Here is a 20,175-nt window from a genome sequence, read left to right as displayed (position 1 = left end):
CAGCAAATGAAAATGCATTTTAAAGATCACTTTTTCCTGTTTACATTGTACTACTTCAGAACTACTTGCTTTTCAAAGTACTTACCGAAATGACCTTTTCTACCCTCTCATGTTGAGAACTACAGCTTTGTTGTCACAATATGTAGTAGTCACACAGTTTTTTTCTCCTGTCTCTAAGTTGGTACAAGCACGACCACCATGTACTCTGTCATACAACCACTGCATCCCCATATGCTTCAGGAGCAGGACGTGAGTGACTCACTTGTCTTCCAGGAAACGGGAAGTCCTTACACATATGTTAGATAGGACTGGATTCAATCCGTATTGCCGAAGTTCCGCGTTGTAGCCCTATTGTCATGGAGCGGAGACTGCATTACACTGTAAACGCTGCATATGTTGGCTCAATCAGATGTTACATTTACATTTCAAGCGAGCTTATCGCTGAACGACAGCGATAGGGATTGAATCCAGCCCTTAGTGTATACATTAGAGGGTCTGCTGTTATGGTACAAGAGGTAAATGTTAAGAGATGTGTTATGTGGTCTGACTGAGTAAACAGCAGATGGTTCGCCGGGCCTCTTTAGCGTTCTGTGTTTTATTTACTTACCCACCTGAATGACCCACGTTGAGCTCAACAGCTGATGTGTAGAGATATGAGAGTTAACTCTTTGCTGTTGTTTACTTCAGTTTCGCCAGACTGCAAGGCCAGAGGAGCAATCTGCCTGGCGCATGCAGGACAATTAGCTTGTTTATCAGCATTGTGATTTCTGTTCCGCCTCCCTGTTCCACTGACATTTTCGATGTACACGATCCACGACGGATTCCTTCTCAATCAAAATGAGTTCGACCTCTATCAGAGATGAAGGTATCGCGCACTTGTTCAACCTCTATATTTTTTTAATGAAGCCTGATGAGGACAATAGCTTATGATGTGGCTGACGTATATAGAAGAGGTCACCTTGAGAATCATTTATCTGTCCTGTCAATGGGATGTTTGTGTCAAAGAGGCATGACACATTACTGTTGAGACATGCTATTTTGTGCTTATGGTTCTATATAGGATGTGCAGTACATAGGTTGTTTCAAGGCGATTCATTGTGGTGTGTTTTATTGAGTTTCCTCTCTCTGTGCTTTAGTTCTCACCATCTAACATGCTTTAGACTTGACTTTAAATAGCCATCAGCTGAAGACCTTGAAGGGAGAAAAAAATCTTTAGCCATTCATTACCCCACTGAGGAAGTGTGGAACATTGATGGAATGTAATGAAAACTAATACTCCTTCCAGTCACTATGCAATCTGTAGGTATGTTTTAAATCCAATTACAGCCTAAGAAATAGCCACAGCCTCTATAGTATCTTGAGCCAAACAGAATCCAGGGGGAAATTACCCATCAGGAGTGCAATATTGTTACAGAAATGACATCACCAGGCCACTTGTGTGTCTTGAGGGCCAGTGTCCATGTGTGTGTTTATGTGGTGTGAGGGGGGTCAATATGTATGTACATAATACTTGATTTGTTTCTCCCAGTAAATTGGATTCTTTGCAAAGAGAACAGTCCCTATAGAATGTGTCCAGGATGCAAACGATTGATGTGGCTACATTGTACCATCTTTAAGTCTATGCTGATGAATTGAGAAATCTAAATTGAGAAAACATTGTACTCTCTGTATCTGTGAAAGCGGAATCATTTGTTTTGAAGGAATGGAATAGTTACGAGATGTGGATTTCACAAATATTCAAAGAAAATATAGCATGACTAAAAATAGAATGACTCTTATACAACAAGGAGATTGTAAAACATGATCAAAGCAGTAGCATTTATTACAGTGTTCATACATTTGTATTGTATTTCATGTTTCTATTTGGTGTAAGTACATACAGGCTACATCATTCCCAGCTTTTAATGTGGACAATTTAGACTGTAATCATGTCTAAGCAAATAGAACATGGATTGCAATGAAAAACAATGTAAGCATTTAATATCGATTTGCTTGAGGTAAACATAATGCTTCATTATCCATAGAGGAAAACAGAGAAACTGTAGGAACTAATCTCTCTTTCGTATGTATGAATTACATTTGCTTCCACATTGATTTATCCCCCAACTTAGTCCCAGAGACAAAGTTGAACATAATATTTGCGGCACTGGCAAATGGTTTCCTGTTATCCCTGAGATAAATCTCTCAAGGCAGGGGCATTTCTGGTCTACTACAAATGATCACAAGGAATCGTATAATTAATCACTATTCCCTTCAATGAACAGCCTCTAACCTTAAGAAAGAAAAGGAATGAGTGTGTTGCACACAACGCAGAAGTGGGAGTGAATGCTAAGGAATGGAACTCAAGGCAGGCACACAGTGTGGAGCACACAAAATAAATGTATGACAAAACAATACCCCAGGCACCAGCAGTATTAATGATATGCAGTGAACTCATTATTAAAGTTCCAAAACAGCTCCTGGAGTAACACAGATGGAGCCAATTAGGCAATGAGCATACTTGCTCACTTGCCGTTACATCTTCCGTTTCTTTTATCTTGCCCATATTACTCCACGGATGAAATAAGCTGTATGTTTCTCCTTGCTACATAATATCCAGTGATAATAACAGTTATTTTCACTTGTAATTTCAAATAATTTATTGCTCCATGAATACCAAATGTTCTTTTACCCTTTCCTTGAGTACCTCATTTGTGTTGCAGTAGGTGCAGAGAGTTCAGTGTTAACAAAGCTGAGCTAACTGCTGCTTTGTGTTCACAGAGACCTGATGCCTTCGACGCTGGAGGGACAAATCACCATGGAGAAGACACCCAGCTACTTTGTGACTAGCCACGCCCCCAAACGCATCCACACGATGGCCAGGGACATCAAGTTAATCATTGTGGTTCGCAACCCTGTCACCAGGGCTATTTCAGACTACACACAGACTCTGTCCAAGAAACCTGAGATCCCAACCTTTGAGGTTTTGGCCTTTAAGAACCGGACGCTGGGCCTAATAGATGCGTCGTGGAGTGCTCTACGTATAGGGATCTACGCGCTCCACTTGGAGACATGGATGCAGTACTTCCCTCTCGCCCAGATGCACTTTGTCAGTGGAGAGAGACTTATTGTTGATCCCGCTGGCGAGATGGGCAAGGTACAGGACTTTCTTGGGCTCAAGCGGATCGTCACGGATAAACACTTTTACTTCAACAAAACGAAGGGATTTCCTTGTCTCAAGAAGCCAGAGGACAGCAGCACCCCGAGATGTCTCGGCAAATCTAAGGGGAGAACTCACCCTAAAATTGACCCGGACGTTATCCGCCGACTGCACAAGTTCTTCAAACCCTTTAATATGATGTTCTACCAAATGACTGGCCAGAACTTTGAGTGGGAGCTGGAGGAGGGCAGTGACTCTCGGGGCTCTCAGAACTAACAGTCGGTTGCCCCACGTCACAGCCACAGCTACACCACCAGCCTTTCTCAATAACACATCCACTGTCTGTCCCTACCGCTTCATCCTCTGAGAGAGTGCTTGAGTACGTCAATCAATCATGGCTGTCTTTGAGAAGGTGTCTGTATCCATAGGGAAAAAAAGAGTTTACCGATATGCTTCTATTCCCGCCCTCAAAACTAATGTCGTTGATGATGGCAAAACATTATTGTACATACTATACATAAAATTATATTTATATTTGTGAAGAGGAGATGATTTTATTCCTTTTGTTTTAAAAACATAGAGCTGATACATGAATCATGTCGACTATGACGATGCATGCGATAAGTTAAGTGTCCTTACCTCCTGAGCCCTGAGGGTGTATTCTGCCTGCTTCTTCTCCTTTTACTTTTCATGCAGTTTGTTGCCCTTTCGCCCACACACACCAGCGTACAGTACGAAACAGTCATACTACTCAGATGACCGAGGCCATGAAGTATTCTGGATGATTTATTTCAACACTCTGTAGAGAGATAAAAAAAAATAATTTAAAAAATGAATCTTACAGTACAATTATCCCTTGACGTGACCCTCATGTCGTATTTGAGGTTGTCCGTGTATGTATTATAAATGGAGACAATCCCTTCTTTGTCAATCCAAGTTTACCAAAGCAGAGCTTTAATTTCGTCAGAGTCAATATTGTTGTTGACCTGCGCTCGTAGGTAACATGTTTTAAACAAATGTACAGTACATATATTTCAAATTGTTTTTGTATATCATCCTTTGTGAGGCTGGAATTGGCATATGGTGTATCAACTAGAATGTATTTCTCACACACATCAAGGGGATTACTGCAAATGTCACACCCATGTAAAGTATCCTATGCCCACTAATCTGAAGTAACAGTATTTTGAGGTGTGCACAAAGTATATTATAAATGGAGGAAAACTATTCTAAAAACTATTTTATATAGAGCTATTATATGATAAATGTGACAGAACTACTACGAAAACAAAATTTGCAATGAGATTTGCGGGCCAATGGGGTTCTCCTGTTATTGTTAAGTCGATGAGGTGAAGAACAACAGAGGAGGACCCAACAGAAGGGAGTTAACAAACATCTGGTGCCACGCAGTCTTCTGTCATTAAGAGACAAATGGGTTAATTAAGTAAGCCTGGAACATCATTGTCAATGTCAAATTGAGGATCTGCTTCAGACAAAATGTTATTATGCACAGGTTTACCCAGTAAATCTCCCATATTGTTTTGACAGTATCATGTATCTGACTGGAATATGTCTACTTGTTGAGGAAACATAATGTACATCATTGCATTGCAACCCATTTGTGCTCATCTTCATCCAGGTTTGTATACATGGCACGGATTATAATAACAAGAGTTTTACAGTCCTTTTCTGCTTTTCTATAAATGTTACTTTATGTTTCACTCCATGAAATAAGAACCGTCATCCTTTTTGCATAGCTTGCTGTGCTTCTGTCTGCTGTCTTACTACTGTCTCTGGACTTTTCATAAATTGAGACAATCAATACAGTCAATGAGTCAATAAATACAGTCTTCTACACATCAATGGTCGCCCACAGCTATGATGCATTACACTGTTCATCTTCCCTGTTTCCTGGTCGGCCATGACAGGCTGGATTGGTTCACTCTCTGCCGGCCCCCCTGTCACCCAGGGGAGGCTGGGTGCAGCAGCTCGTTACACAGAGCAATTGATTCAATCAAGGTAAGAACTCTACTACCCGTTCCAGCACTGAGTATGAACACTTACCTCAGAGCCTCAGTTTCCCAGTCACACCTTCCACTGAGGCTTCCTTGTGCCGATATCCCCTGGTGTCTTCCTCTGAACCTCTGTCTCTCTCTCTGTCCCTGGAGCACACTCTCTCATTCCTCACATGATTCTCTCTGTCTAGCACTACTCTCTTTGTTCAGTTTAGAACAGAGATGCGGGGTCATAAATAAGATTGTTTATAGTTTGACTACTTTGGGGAAAATGGTAGGTCGCATCAAATCATCAAATTTGAATGGGATTCTGCTGCCTGTTTTAATAGTGTGTTTGTTTTACTCCGATGAAGAAACTGCATTGAATGCATATGCTTAGAGGTGGAGAAATGGGATTTCTTGCAAAAAGAATACTTTCCATTTGCCAAATAAACACAAACAAAATATTCTAGCTAGCGAATCACTATATTGCACACAAAAGCAATTCTTTTTCTGGCAACTCATTTAAACATTTTCCATTCTAAATATGTAGCAAACCTTCAGATATAGCTTGCAGAAGTTCTTTCCTTTTAATTAGGGTCCATGCTATTAATGTTTTTTATTTTTATATATATTAATTCTGCTGAGTCAGTGTGCTTGAGAAACTAGGGCTGCACAACTAAGAGATTAAACAAGAGGGTTGAGAGAAAAAACATAATATCAATCATACTTTTAGGAAACACCTACTTGGTTTCTCAGTAAAAACCAAACCTAATAAAAAGATGTAAACACTGGATTTGACAAAGTGGCAACAACAACTTTGGTATATGTAGAAGTACATACAGATGTAGGATCCTAATTTGAGCCAGTTTCTACAGAAGGATAACAATCCTGCCGCAACAGTGACATTTTTTTGTAGGGAAGTTTTAAATGTCCTGATTTTCAAGGAAGTTATCATGCAACAGGGTGATCAAAGATCGATCCAACATTTGTGTGCCTCAAATTCCCCTCAAACATTGTTCAGAGATGCCACATGGAAGGACAAAGATACCTAAAGTGTCATGAAAACAGATACAAATGTTAACAAAGCATGTAAGTATCTTCTCTTTGTGCACCAAAGTACAGGCCACAGTCGGTGGAGTAGTGCAGTGCTTTGAGACGCCTTGCGAGAGTTCCATTGTATGAAAGGCATGCAAAGCTGTCCTCCACATGATTCTCCCTATGGGGGTCGTGGGGTGCTTTTGGCTCGGCACGGCAGTGGTGTGAGGAGATAGAGGAGAGAGGAGCTCTACTTAGACAACGGGAGGAGCCTCGCCCACTCATCACAACCACTATTGTTACGCTGTCATCATGCTCCCCGAATGTACAAATGAAAATGAATGTCTGTCACTCAATACCTGTAAGGAGATAAAAGAGACCCTGTATAATTTCCTCGCAAGTGGCATCCGCAGTACTTCACAGTAGCCTACTGTCCAATGAAAAAAGCTCTTTATACATATAGCCTAGCTCGTAGAATGACGGTGAAGAACATTAAGGCATGAACGTAAACAACAATGATGCAAATCTACCCTTGGAAAAACAATAAACTAAGGGCTGGATATCAAATCAAATCAAATGTATTTATATAGCCCTTCTTACATCAGCTGATATCTCAAAGTGCTGTACAGAAACCCAGCCTAAAACCCCAAACAGCAAGCAATGCAGTTGTAGAAGCACGTAGATACAATCCGGAGAGTGGAAGATCCGAGTTACAGTGAAATTGAAATGTAAAGGTAATTTCTGACAACATTCTGTTTTCAGTTTTTCGAAGACGTACTCTGTTTATATATATTTTCAATCATGCATCGATGCAAGCTTTAACAGAAAGTATGCAAAGACATATGCCGCAACCACTTTAAAAAATTACCAAAATGTTATTGAAATCAATGGCGGCCATTATTTGAGTTGAAGAGAGAAAATACACTCTGACTTTGAAATGTTGCCTATTCACATCTCATATGTTGCCTGACTACAATATTTTATCTTGATACGTTACTGAATACATGCTGTGTTCAGTTTAGAAATAGAAAGCATCTCAACAGGATCCAGCATATCATTTACATGACCTAAACTGATCTTGTCGAGAGCCATTGAACGTGTATGATCCATCTATCACTGTAGGACTGTGTGTGTGTGTGTGTGTGGGGGGGTCTAAATAGGTAAACTGTTGTTGTAGAGGAGGGGAAGGGGTGAGCTTGTTTTTCATCCTCGTCTCCGAGTATCATTTACAACACCATTTATAGTGCATGAAGGCCTGTATTGTCTGGGATCACCCTTCTGATGCCAGCAGGACAAAGTGTTGTCTATATAAAAAGCATTATTTTTCCAATCAATATCTCTCTGCATCCAATATGCTCCTCGTCCTAAAGGAGACTAATTTCTTGATCCATCATTGGTAATGGGCTCATTAATACACTGTTGATTCATTTTCTGCTGAGTGGATATTAACCTTTTGCCAGCAATCATTAATTATGTTTGTCAGAGGTGTAGTCAGTATGTATTGTGAATTAGATTCTTGGAGGCCACATAAACAAACCTCTTAAAGAGCGACTGAACACATTGATTCTGCATGTGTTTCTCTGTTGCTCATTAAGAAAAAAGGGGATTTCATTCTTGGGGATGTGGTTCGATGTGGCTGTTACTGATTTTTGTCCCCAATGAGACACCATAGAACAAAGACAGTATTACTTCCTCAAAATAGTCAGCATAAATCTAATATAACTCAAGAAATCTGTAATGAATTTTGATATGTTTTGCCAAGGGTTTAGTCGTACAATTTTATGTCTAGCAAAGATGTTTATTGCAATATTTGTTATGTATTTGTTTTTGCAATTAATCGTTTTATGTAAACAAAGTCAGATCCAATATCCTGATGGGCAGGTCTGTCTCACTGTCTGTGTGTTCTGAGGAAGGAATGGAGAGAGTGCAATCATTTCAGCTGTGTATCGTGCTAAGCCTGTCGCATGCTTCCCAGTCAAAACAGTTCGCACATATATTATGCCAACATTTTGTGACATTTTTGTTCGTTTTGGTGTGTGGCAGGTTTTTTTCTATCTGTTCGAGCACATTTTCTTTTCTTAAGGCAACTCGAAGTTCGGTAGCCGAAGTCTACGCCCCTTCGTCGATGATTGGTCAACAGTACTACTCCTAGTAGGAGTGGGAACTATGGATGGGATTCTTCAATGATATGTTTGTTGTCATTCAATGAGAGATGACTAGTTTTCATGCAAAAAAATTCACCTGAGAAATACTGCACCCAACATTTTAGACCTGTGCAAAAAAGTCAAAATGAATTACAGATTTCTTGATTTATTAATTATGACTATTTTGAGGAAGTTGTTTGGCTATGTTGTTGCTATGCCATCTCAACGGTCATTTTGTTGCTTTTTTTTCTCGTTTTTCAAGCGAAGGTCTTTTAAAGGAGTATGCGAGGCACAGAGGCCGTTTTCTGTCCGATAAGTTGAGCTTCAGTTGCGCTTTAAAATGGAAATATTACAGTTCACTGCATTTACTGTCTGTTGATTTCAGTTGCCATACCGATAGACTCGCTACTCTCTCCCTGTTCATGTTCTGTTTTCCTTTGTACACAATCATGTAAGTTTGCCCTGAAAGTGGCAACAGTGGTCCCTCACGTTGCTTTGTTCAGTGATGCATGCCTTCGGGGGCAATTATTATGCTCTGAAAAATCTAAAACTCGTGGTACAGTAGGTGATCTAAATGCCTGGCCCGATGCATCTGATAACTGCTTCATGTAAGGGGATAGGGTAATGTTAGGTGTAGACATGCTAGCGATTGGTCAATGTAAGGGTTTGAGGAAGCCTGGGGTATTAAAACTCTGCAACTGGAATATAAAACCACTTAAGTTCTCAAAATAACTTTTCACCAATTATACACTCACTAGATATCACATACGATGCAGCACTTCTTTCTTTTCTTAATTAGGCTTAGTGCCCATCCGTCAATAGCTCCTATTCTCCTATGAGGGTTTGGTCTCCACTCTCATTTGTCAGCAAAGTAAAAGATTCTCAGCCTAATTAGAAGGTATGTTTTTCATGAGAGTATTGAGGGTAACAATTATCAATGTTTGTTGATTTTTAAAGAAAGACATCTTGCTCGCTACAAGACACTCACTCCGACGTCATTGCAATGACATGGAAGGCCACAGTTGGGTGAGTTGTACAAGGTTGTTAATCTTTGATCAGATGTGTAATATGAATGACTTAATTATTGCATCTGAGCTCCTAGAGTGTGCGGCTCTCCTTTTGTTTTTCATATGCATGACCTAAAACTGATTCACTATTCCGACAGCCTTATTTCAATGAGTTTATGATCCATTTGTGCCATGGGGGAATGTCGCTAATGAGAGACCTACATCACGTTGTTCCTTGAATCATCGATTTTTTTATGAAAGATAAAATGTTATTTTTATGTGTTGTTTGACTATACACCTCTGACTGTAACCTAAGTGATACATTTATTAATGTATTTCTTCACCAATCTATAATGTATACATTTGCGTTGTGATCACTATCAAAAGCCTTGCAATTTCCTCTCTATCTTTCTCTTGCATGCAATGAAAAGACATCTCTGGAGAATTGTCTACATAATCTTCATATTCAGTGAGGTACGGCAATTTTGCATGAAAAATAAACCCTAAGTAGGAGCTGAATTAGTCCTGTGTAAGAGAGGAAATGTAATGTAGTCTGTGTGTAGCTGGTGTAGAGGAGTCAGGCGCAGGACAGCAGATATGAGTAAATAAACAGATTTTACACAACATATATAAATACAATACAAAATAAGTGAGCCCACAATAAACAGACCGTTTACATAGAAACAATCACTCACAAACAAACATGGAGGAACGGAGGGTTAAATAATGAACAAGTAATTGGGGGATTGAAACCAGGTGTGTAAGACAAAGACAAAACAAATGGAAAACGAAAAGTGGATCGGCGATGGCTAGAAGGCCGGTGACGTCGACCGCCGAACGCCGCCCGAACAAGGAGAGGGACCGACTTCGGCGGAATTCCTGACGAGAATCTAAGTAGGAGATGAATCTGTTCCCACTAGGGCAAGTCAACCTGTCTCCCTTGGAGGTAACTGTACAATACCAGCTTCCTTCAAGTCACATGTAAAGACCAGCTTTCATTAGATTTGTCTAATCTCACAACAGTTTCATTTACATGTAATCAGCTAACATCATTCACAAAAAAGTCTGAGGAATTAACTTTTGATAAAGGTTGGACAATTTCCATTTATCAGGTATGCATATTGTTTTGTATAGCCTTTTAATTTGAATGCTTATTGGGTTCGGGATTGCTGGTGTGTGGTTTGTAACGTAAACATATAGCACACGGTCAAGTATGCACAGTTGAATGGATTTTGTGTATTTGGAGGAGTTATCTGCCAGAATGTAACTATGGTCTGCGTTATGCAGTTTGTCATCCAAGCTCCCCCTCTTAGTGCAGATCATGCATTAAATTATTTGGAAAGCCTCCATTATTAAACAGCCTCCTGTCCTATTTCTGAAAGTGTTACTTGAAATGAACAATGGTAATGGAAACGCTTACCCTCATGGTTAACATTTATTTAGAATTGCCCCAGGTATTATTTGAATAATTGATCAAACTTTTCTGGGAGGTTTTATGCAGTTGTTAATCATAACACGTACATATTTGCTCAACATTGTTATGATTCTCCATTACCAGTGATACAACATGTGTTGATTTAGCTAGTTACTTACATTGTAAGACAATTCAATGCACAGGATTTACCACGATCATAGGGTTAGAAATCTCTGGTTGGCATTTCAGCGCATTTGCAGAAAAGGCATGTCACTCTGGACGTTTCCAATGCATATGTATTCCACGTGTTTTGCAAGTGACAGAGTGAGAAGGGTACAACATGTTCAAGAACCTCATTTCGAAAGCCTAGAGGCAATACAAGAGGTGTCACGAGCTGAGGTGCACAGGCAAAGTTTAAATGTATTAGAGCTCTAGTCAATCTGTTAAACTGACACAAAAGCTGAGGTACACAGGCAAAGTTTAAATGTATTTGGGCTCTATACAATCTGTTAAGCTGACACAAAAACTGAGGTACACAGGCAAAGTTTAAACGTATTAAGGCTCTAGTCAATCTGTAAAGCTGAAGCATTACAGGTTCCGCGATAGAGATTTCAAAGGTAATTTCAGATTGAGCCGACATATGGAGAGTTTACCGTGAATGCAGTCTCCACTAAAGTGGGAACATTGCCTTTAAATTTCAATCACGCTGTAAAGCTGAACTTCCACGATGCGGATTGAATGGAGAGATAACCTGACAGAAGGCAGGATGCCAAAAGTTGCACCAGGTTTTCTCATGTTTGGACATTGGACTGTTGTTCTGTTCCATCCTAACTCTGACACTACATAAATGATGCAAAAATAAAGTAATGTCAGTTCTCTGAGGGAAGACTGCATAATGCATGCTTACTTGACAACCCCCACACACCTAGCACAAACAAACAAGGTAAGAAGTGTTGTCAGTGAACAGAATCGGTGACCGCGTCTTACCATCTCAACATTGGTGGCTGTCATCTATGTTTGTTGATCCACATTTTACCAGTCATTATTATATTTTCCTTGTTAGCTCAACAGCTTTGAAGATTTGCATGCAAACTGTCATACATTTGTATGAATGGCATAACAGGAAAACCTTGAGACCGTGAGTGGCATGGGAAAATGTGTGGCTGAAGGACCCTTCAGCACCATGGACAGGGCCACAAGCTTCTTTTCCTGGGGTCCGACACATAACAAACAATACATTACAGACAAAAATACCTTACAATTTCCATACATGTATTACATTAGCAAAGACATTACAGACTTATATATATAAAAAACTAAAGACACAAACACACACACAAAATAAACAATAATGTGTGGGTGTGTGTAGAGTGCATGTGTGTGTGTGTGTGTGTGTGTGTGGGTGTGTGTGTGTGTGTGTGTGTGCATCCATCAGTTACACATACACTACATGACCAAAGGTCATGCTCATCAAACATCTCATCAAACATCTCATTCCAAAATCATGGGCATTACTATGGCGTTGGTCTGCTATTGGCTGCTATTGGCTGCTATTCTAGGAAGGCTTTCCAATAAAAGTTGTAACATTGCTGCGTGGACTTGCTTCTATTCAGCCACAAGAACATTAGTGAGGTCGGGCACTGATGTTGGGCGATTCGGCCTGGCTCGCAGTCGGCATTCCAAATCATCCCAAAGGTGTTTGATGGGGTTGAGGTCAGGGCTCTATGCAGGCCATTCAAGTTCTTCCACACCAATCTTGACAAACCATTTCTGTATGGACCTTGCTTTGTTCACGGGGGCATTGTCATTGTCACAAAGTTGGAAGCACATAATCATCTAGAATGCCATTGTATGCTGTAGCGTTAAGATTTACCTTCACTGGAATTGAGGGGCCTAGCACGAACCATGAAAGACAGCCACAGACAATTATTCCTCCTCCACCAAACTTTACAGTGGGCACTATGCATTCAGGCAGGTTGCATTCTCCTGGCATCTGCCAAACCCAGATCTGTCCGTCGGACTGTCAGAAGGTAAAGCGTGATTCATCACTCCAGAGAACGCATTTCCACTGTTCCAGAGTCCAATGGTGGCGAACTTTAAACGACTCAAGCTGACGCTTGGCATTGTGCATGGTGATCTTGGGCTTGTGTGCGGCTGCTCGGCCATGGAAACCCATTTCATGAAGCTCCCGATGAACAGTTTTTGCACTGACGTTGCTTACAGAGGCAGTTTGGAACTCGGTAGTGAGTGTTGCAACCCAGGACAGACGATTTTACACACCACGCACTTCAACACCCGGCGGTTCCATTCTGAGAGCTTGTGTGGCCTACCACTTTGTGGCTGGTCCATTGTTGCTCCTCAACATTTTTCACTTCAAAATAACAGCACTCACAGTTGACTGGGGGAAAGTTGACCGGGGCAAACTGAGTTGTTGGAAACGTGGCATCCTATGACGGTGTCACGTTGAAAGTCACTGAGATCTTCAGCAAGGCCATTCTACTGTCAATGTTTGTCTATGGAGATTGTATGGCTGTGTGCTCGATTTTATAGACCTGCCAGCAATGGGTGTGGCTGAAATAGCCGAATTCACTCATTTGAAGGGGTGTCCACATACTTTTGTATATATAGTGTACATGTCAGTACATACACACAACAAATGTGTTTGTTTTTTGCTGTTCACTTGCGCTATATGAGATTGAAGGGAATTCCATGCAATGATGGCTCTATATAATACTGTACATTTTCTTGAATTTGTTCTGGACCTGGGGACTGTGAAGAAACTCCCGGTGGCATGTCTAGTGGGGTAAGTATAATAGAGCTATATGTAAGATGATTATACAGACAATTTAGAATTTTCAACACATGAATATTTCTCACAAAAACAAGAATTGAGCCATACTGTTGGCACTAGCCTTCTGTGTATAATGAAGGGTAATATGTGCTGCTCTGTTCTGGGCCAGCTGCAGCTTTTCTAGGTCCTCCTTTGCAGCACTTGACCATATCACCACCCAATAGTAAAGATTAGATCAAACTGGGGCATGCAGCACATGTTTGGTCAACTGTGTTTGGTCTGTCTGTGCATCTATCACAGACAGACCTCTCCCCATCTTCACAACAATTAAATCAATATGCCTTGACCATGACTGTTTACAGTCCAAGGTGAAACCAAGAGGTTTAGTCTCCTCAACTTGCTCAACAGCCGCATCATTCATTACCAAATTCTGCTGAGGTCTAGAACTTAGGGAATGATTTGTACCAAATACAATGCCTTTAGTTTTAGATATGTTCAGGACTAGTTTATTACTAGCTACCTATTCCAAAACTGACTGCAACTCGTTGTTGAGGGTTGCGGGGATTTTGCTAGCTGTGGTTGCTGACGTGTATAATGTTGAATCATCAACGTACATAGACATACAGGCTTTGTTTAATGCTAGCGGTCGATCATTAGTAAACATATAGAACAGTATATAGAACAGTATATAGAACAGTATGGGCCAAGAGATATACCTAGTTCAGAACCATGGACAAAGCCACCAACCTCAGCACAGGAGACAGATGCGCTCACTTCAGCACTGCAGCATTCAGTTTAGCACTATGGAAAGCTGCACTCCCTTCAGCACCAGGCCAACCTGAAGACAGCACCACAGCTCTGCTCACCCAACACAGGATTACTAATCAGCACACCTGCAAGGCATTCCCTAATCAACTGACTGGCACAAGAGTGCAGGCTGGATCTCACTCAATTGGAGCAGTTAGGAAGACAGCCACAGCATGCCTACTCTCCCACTTGAAGGGCCTCTCAGAGGAAATTGCTGCCACTGTTTTGATGCAATTTCCCATCCTAGGGAGGAAATGCATGTTTAGGTTTCACCTCAGAAGAATGACGAAGGCTACGTATACATATTCACAAATTAGGTGTGGCAATTTCCACTTGGAGTTGATAAATATCAACAAATAGGGCACTGACAGCTGTCAGTGTAGCTTAGCTAGCTAGCTTGTAATCTAATGTTATCTGATGTAGCTCTTTTCTTATTTATTCTTTACTACACCGTATTAAAAAGATTGGCCGGTTTTGGAACTGGATTTATCATATGCATTGATTTAGCGTAAATGTTGCCTCAGATGGAAGTCACTGGCCTATCTTTGACTTTGCCATCTATTGTTATTGCCTATTTTTTTGGGCACCTTCCATAAATTGCAGTTGCAAATCAGCCATAGAAACAGTTTGAAAGAATGAGATGAAGCTCGGGAAAGATAGCTTGAAAGATAACTGATATACATTTTTCTACATTGTAATGGACACGATGCAACCTGGTATGTAGACTGCTGGCAGGATATGGCTGCAGATCAGTAAAGCCAGTAAAACCTTGCTCATGGTTCTGACAGGGGAAGTGAAATTATAGGCTACAATGACTTTGCTCATGATAGAGCACGCCGCAAAATCTAGCTAACGTTACAACTATCAAAGTATTGGAGCATGTAGTGAAGCAAAACTTTAGTGGTCAAAACCATTCATCTTGGGGTGACGGGGGAAGCAGGTTTGCAAAATGCTATCATATCACTCAATTATATATTAATAAAGTGTATATTTTATTATTTTTACCAGCTAAAACAATAAGTGAAAATTGACAAATTATTCAATGGATTATGACATTTGTCTGGTAAAAAGTGGAGGTGCAAAAACATAAGTTTGAACCCTCTATTTTAATTTGCTCCATGGCTCAGGCTGTTTTTCTTATCTCAATTGCGAAGAGGAAGAACTTTGCAGCTGTTTCTGATTGATAAACTATTCCAAGCTGTTGGATGGTAACATTCATTTAAAACCCAGCCCTGAAACGAAACGTAGGCTGAAAATAAATTGTATGTCAGGAAAAGACTGCATTCACATGGATTTGCATGAAGTGGGCAGTTTGGGTTTCTCACTTGATACACAAATGTGTCATACTTTGGCAAAAATAATTACTTATTGACTAAAATTCGTTGTGCAACGATCATGGGTAAGCTCTGGCCATCATCTTTCAGCTCGAAAAAGTGGATTTCTACTGGTGTGGGCGCTAAAGCCTGTTGCATGCTTCCCAGTTGAAACAGTTTGTGTATATTATGACGAAATGTTGTGACATTTTTTGTGTTCGGCAGGGTTTTTCCCGGACAACAAAACTACTCCCAGTAGGATGGGGAACTACTGTATGGATGGTATTCATTAATTAAGTGTTTGTCATTCAACAAGAGATGGCTAAGTTTTAATGCAATTTTTTTAACCTCAGAAATACTGTACCAAACCTCCTCTGCGTAAACGAGGAGCTCTTCTTGATTTATCTTTGATTAATTTACGCTATTTTGAGGAAGTGTACACTGGCTACATGTTGTTGCTATGGACTCTCAAGAGGGACAAACAGTAATGTTGCTTTTTTTCACATCAAAAACTATAAGGTGTTTTAAAGGAGTATGCGAGGAACAGGAGTTTGCCTTGCCTAGCCGAATTTTGCTAGGAGCAAACCGAACCTACTAGTATGCGGGCACCTTTACACTTACACTGTCTCTCCTTCTATAGACTCCTCAAAAGGAGAGTTACCAGTGAAGCCACGCCGCCACCGATGCAAGAGACTACAGATGGCTGCCATCTTTAACCACACTCTTGCTTTGTGGACTATGTCTCCAGAGACACTGAAGAGCTTAGCAATTGAAAGCTGTAAGAGTAAAAGCTCAAGTTAAAGCATCTGGAACTTGAACTCTTTTCTCGTGTGTTTACTCATTGTCGCTTGTGTATAGTGCCACACGCCACTCTTCTCGACATTTAATGGGGGCAGTTAATGCTGGGCAATTGAGTAAACAAGAACTTTTTGTCCCTCTTTCTTTTTGTGCAATGGTGAAACCATGTCTAACCCTGGAGGAGGAAACTTGGGAGAGGCTGGGACAACTCATAATCCTTCATGTTGTCAGCCAGCGGACCTCCAACACCATGATGGAAGGAGGTGAGAAAGTTACACTGGTATACATATCATATCAGCCCAACAAATGCTAAGCGCCCCTGTTATTATAATGATAACCATCTCTTGGGGGTACGATATTTGTGCATCTGTAACTTTCTCACTCATCATTATTCATGATTCATTATTCTATTCTTATTCATTATTCTATTCTTATTTACAATAAAAGTGACTCCAAAATGACACAATACATTATTTACCATTAATGTCTCTTGGGCACAAAATAATCTGAAACACAAGTAAAACAAACATTCAACAAGTGTGTAGAGTCGCAAGATTGATGTAGTCATTGCATGCTAAGAATACGGGACAAAATACTACAGTAATACATTTGACAACTTTAATACACATATGAGTGAATTTGTCCCAGTACTTTTGTTCCCCTAAAATGGGGGGGGGGTTATGTACAAAAAGTGCTGTAATTTCTAAACGATTCACCCGATATGGTTGAAAATATGTTTGATTTCAAATCCAAATCCTTTTGGAGTATAGAGACAAAATTTGTTTTCAATATAAAATGTTTCAAATACAGAAATACATCCAGTATGATGCAAAAGAAAACTTCTACATTTAAGACAGGAGAAACAAATTGATTTCAAAGATAATTAAACACATTTCTTTAAGTTACCTTTTTCTCAACTTGTTTCTATTACTTTCTTACTTTCTAGCATGTCAAGATAACTTACAGAGTAGGTAGCTAGCTAGCCAGCTATCTTTGTAGCCACAGCTTGTGCACCTTCCATTGTTTAGCTAAGTAGCTTGCTAGCTATGCACCTAGCCCTGCTGGCTAGGTGCATGTAACCAGGGCAGAGGAAAGCAACATTCACCTCCACAAATTCTGTTTACATCGATATCCATACTGAATTAAGCACTTAAGTCAGTACAACTGACTTAAAGTTAAGGCAACGTACTTACTTGGAAGATGATAAGTAGAAAAGGTACTTAAGGTGTTTTATTAAACTTGTCCCTGGTCCCTCTTCCCTCACCCGCAATTAAGGCCAGAGAGATCCTCACTAAAATGACTGATGATGATGACCCAGAGGCCTATCTCTCGCCATTTGAGAGAGTGGCAGAGAGAGGATTATGGGACCGGATGACATGGTCAGCTCTTCTAGCCCCCATCTCACAGGAGAAGAGTAACAAGCCTATCAGGATCTGGAGACAGTAGAGGCCAATAACTATGACCGTTTTGAAGGAGGAGATCCTAAGCAGATCAGGGCTCAACCCCTTTCCCAGCGCACAATGGTTCAGTACCTGGAAATACCAAGCTGGCCAGGCACCCCGGGTGCAATCATACCACCTAAGTTGGCTTGGGAAAAATTGGCTGAAGCCACAAGTCAACTCTGTGGATGAGGTGATTGACAAAGTTGTCCTGGACCGGTTCATGAGACCCCTTTCCTACAATCTGCACAAAGCAGCCACCCAACAATTCCCTCAGACTCACCAGGACATAATTCAGCTGGTGGAAAAGTTGGAGGCCACAAAATATGTACTTAAGTCAAACAAACAGGAACGACCTCCACTTCTGAAGAAACAAGCCGATGCACAAGCTTTTTCCTCAAGAAAATATGAGCCTGCCAAAACAGCCGCGTATTTCCAAGCCAGAGAGGAATGACGTAATGTTTTTTGGTGCGGAAAATGTGGGGCCAAGGGACACCCTACTCACAAGTGTCGATTAACAGATGAGCCAATGCCTACAGACCCAGGGGTGGTTGGTCAACCCTTCATTGCCACCTGTCAGACCTGAGCGATGTGAGGTACCCGCTTGCAAGTATCCAGTGCAGGTGGGCTCCCATAATCTACTCTGGACTCTGGTAGTGCCATGATTCGAATACGGACAGAATAGATTCCTGTATGGTCTCTTCGAAACCACAACACCATACCTCTCACCTGCATCCATAGGGACACCAGGCACAACCCGACAGCCTGCATCCGGCTCAACACTGATTGTGGGGCATGGACTGTCATTGCAGGGGTGATGCCAGAATTGATGGCCCCTCTACTCCTGGGTCGAAACGACCCCAGATTTTTACAGTTTTTAAGGCTGCTGGGGTAAGTAAAAATCCCTCTTGCACTGTTGCTGGTGTTCACATAAACACAAGCCTTTGCTGCCTGTTGAGAAGGGGAAACATACTAACACCCACTCTTGCCAGTAGAGGTCAATGGAGGTGCTGCAGGGTGATGCCCCACAACCAGACCAGCCTGACCACAACAAAGATCTCGTCAATGTTGAAGGTGAGCCCCCCTACCTATCAATGACTTCTCCATTTGGTTGCAGGGCCATTTCGGCACTGCCCAACTGAGAGACCAAAACCTCGCTAAGTGCCCTAGAATGGTCCAGGAGGTGGATGGTAAAAGCCCTGGGAGACAGGCCTTTGGTGACTCCTTACTTTGCACTTTGTCAAGGGCTACTCTATTGGGTTACAGAAGTAGGTGAAAGTCTTACATCACAGCTCCTAGTGCTCAAAGTGTATGTTGCAGTTCTTCTCCAGCTGGCCCACTGTCATGTCTTGGGTGCTCATCTGGGCAAGGAAAAGACAAGGCAACAAATTGTACAGAGGTTTTACTGTCCTGGAATCTACACGGCTGTCACACACTACTGTCAGAGGTGTCCCACCTGTCAGTGGACTGCACCAGTAGGGTGTACCCAAGCTCCTCTCAATCATTGAGACCCCATTTGTTGGACCCCTCCCAAATTCTGTGTGAAGATACTGAGATATCCTGGTGGTGGTAGACTATGCCACCAGGTAACCTGAGATGATTCCCCTGCGAATCATTACCACCAAGGCCATAGCTTAGGAGTTGGTACATTTCCCCCATTCAAGCTCTTCTACACTCACCGCCCAAGAGTACTCCTCAATGTTGCCATGGAAGCCTGGGAAGACCCAGCATCTGCCATCGTACCCTGGTAGAACATGTGGTTGGGATGTAGACCAGGATCACCTGGGTGATGGCCATTGTGCACTAGCATGAGCCAGAGTCACAAAGAGCAGAGGACTTACAGCTGCCCTGCAGAAGCACATGAGTTCGATCCTGGTGACTGTGTGATCATCCTTCTCCCCACCACAGAAAGCAAGTTCCTCACTCGGTGGCAGGGTCCCTACGAAGTTATGGACCAGCAATATACCAGTAAAACCAACCAGATTGCCGTAAACAGGAGAAAGTGTATCACATCAACCTTTGGAAGAAGTGGGAGGAGGATGATGTTACTGTGTCCTTTGACCCCACAGAGCTTCCCAAGAAATACCCTTAGATATCGTAAACATGGGGCAAGACTTTACTCCCCAATAAGAGGTGACACTTTGTTGATCAGTACACAGGTGTATTTTCCTCTTTCCCTAGAGGACAGATGTGGTAGAGCATGACAGGCGTACTCCACCTGGGAAGACTGTACACGTGAAGCCGTACAGGATCCCTGAAGCTCATCACAAAGCCATCCGTGCTGAGGTCAA

At 41.5% G+C, this 20,175-nt stretch overlaps 1 protein-coding gene across 1 annotated transcript in view; it reads left to right on the top strand.

The window, feature by feature from the left end:
• The window catches only part of LOC112246033 (heparan sulfate glucosamine 3-O-sulfotransferase 4-like), a 98,130-nt gene extending 93,134 nt beyond the window's left edge, over positions 1–4,996 (top strand). Inside the window, exon 2 of the mRNA XM_024414293.2 lies at positions 2,761–4,996. Within this exon, the coding sequence (XP_024270061.1) occupies positions 2,761–3,415 (655 nt within the window). The 3' untranslated portion in view covers positions 3,416–4,996. The remainder of the gene's footprint in view (positions 1–2,760) is intronic.
• Positions 4,997–20,175: the final 15,179 nt, after the last annotated feature.

The sequence above is a fragment of the Oncorhynchus tshawytscha genome, linkage group LG09 (genome assembly GCF_018296145.1).
Source record: "Oncorhynchus tshawytscha isolate Ot180627B linkage group LG09, Otsh_v2.0, whole genome shotgun sequence".
Taxonomy (NCBI): Eukaryota; Metazoa; Chordata; class Actinopteri; order Salmoniformes; family Salmonidae; genus Oncorhynchus; species Oncorhynchus tshawytscha.
Note: the sequence above shows the minus strand (reverse complement) of the source record. Positions and strands in the feature narration are given on the sequence as shown.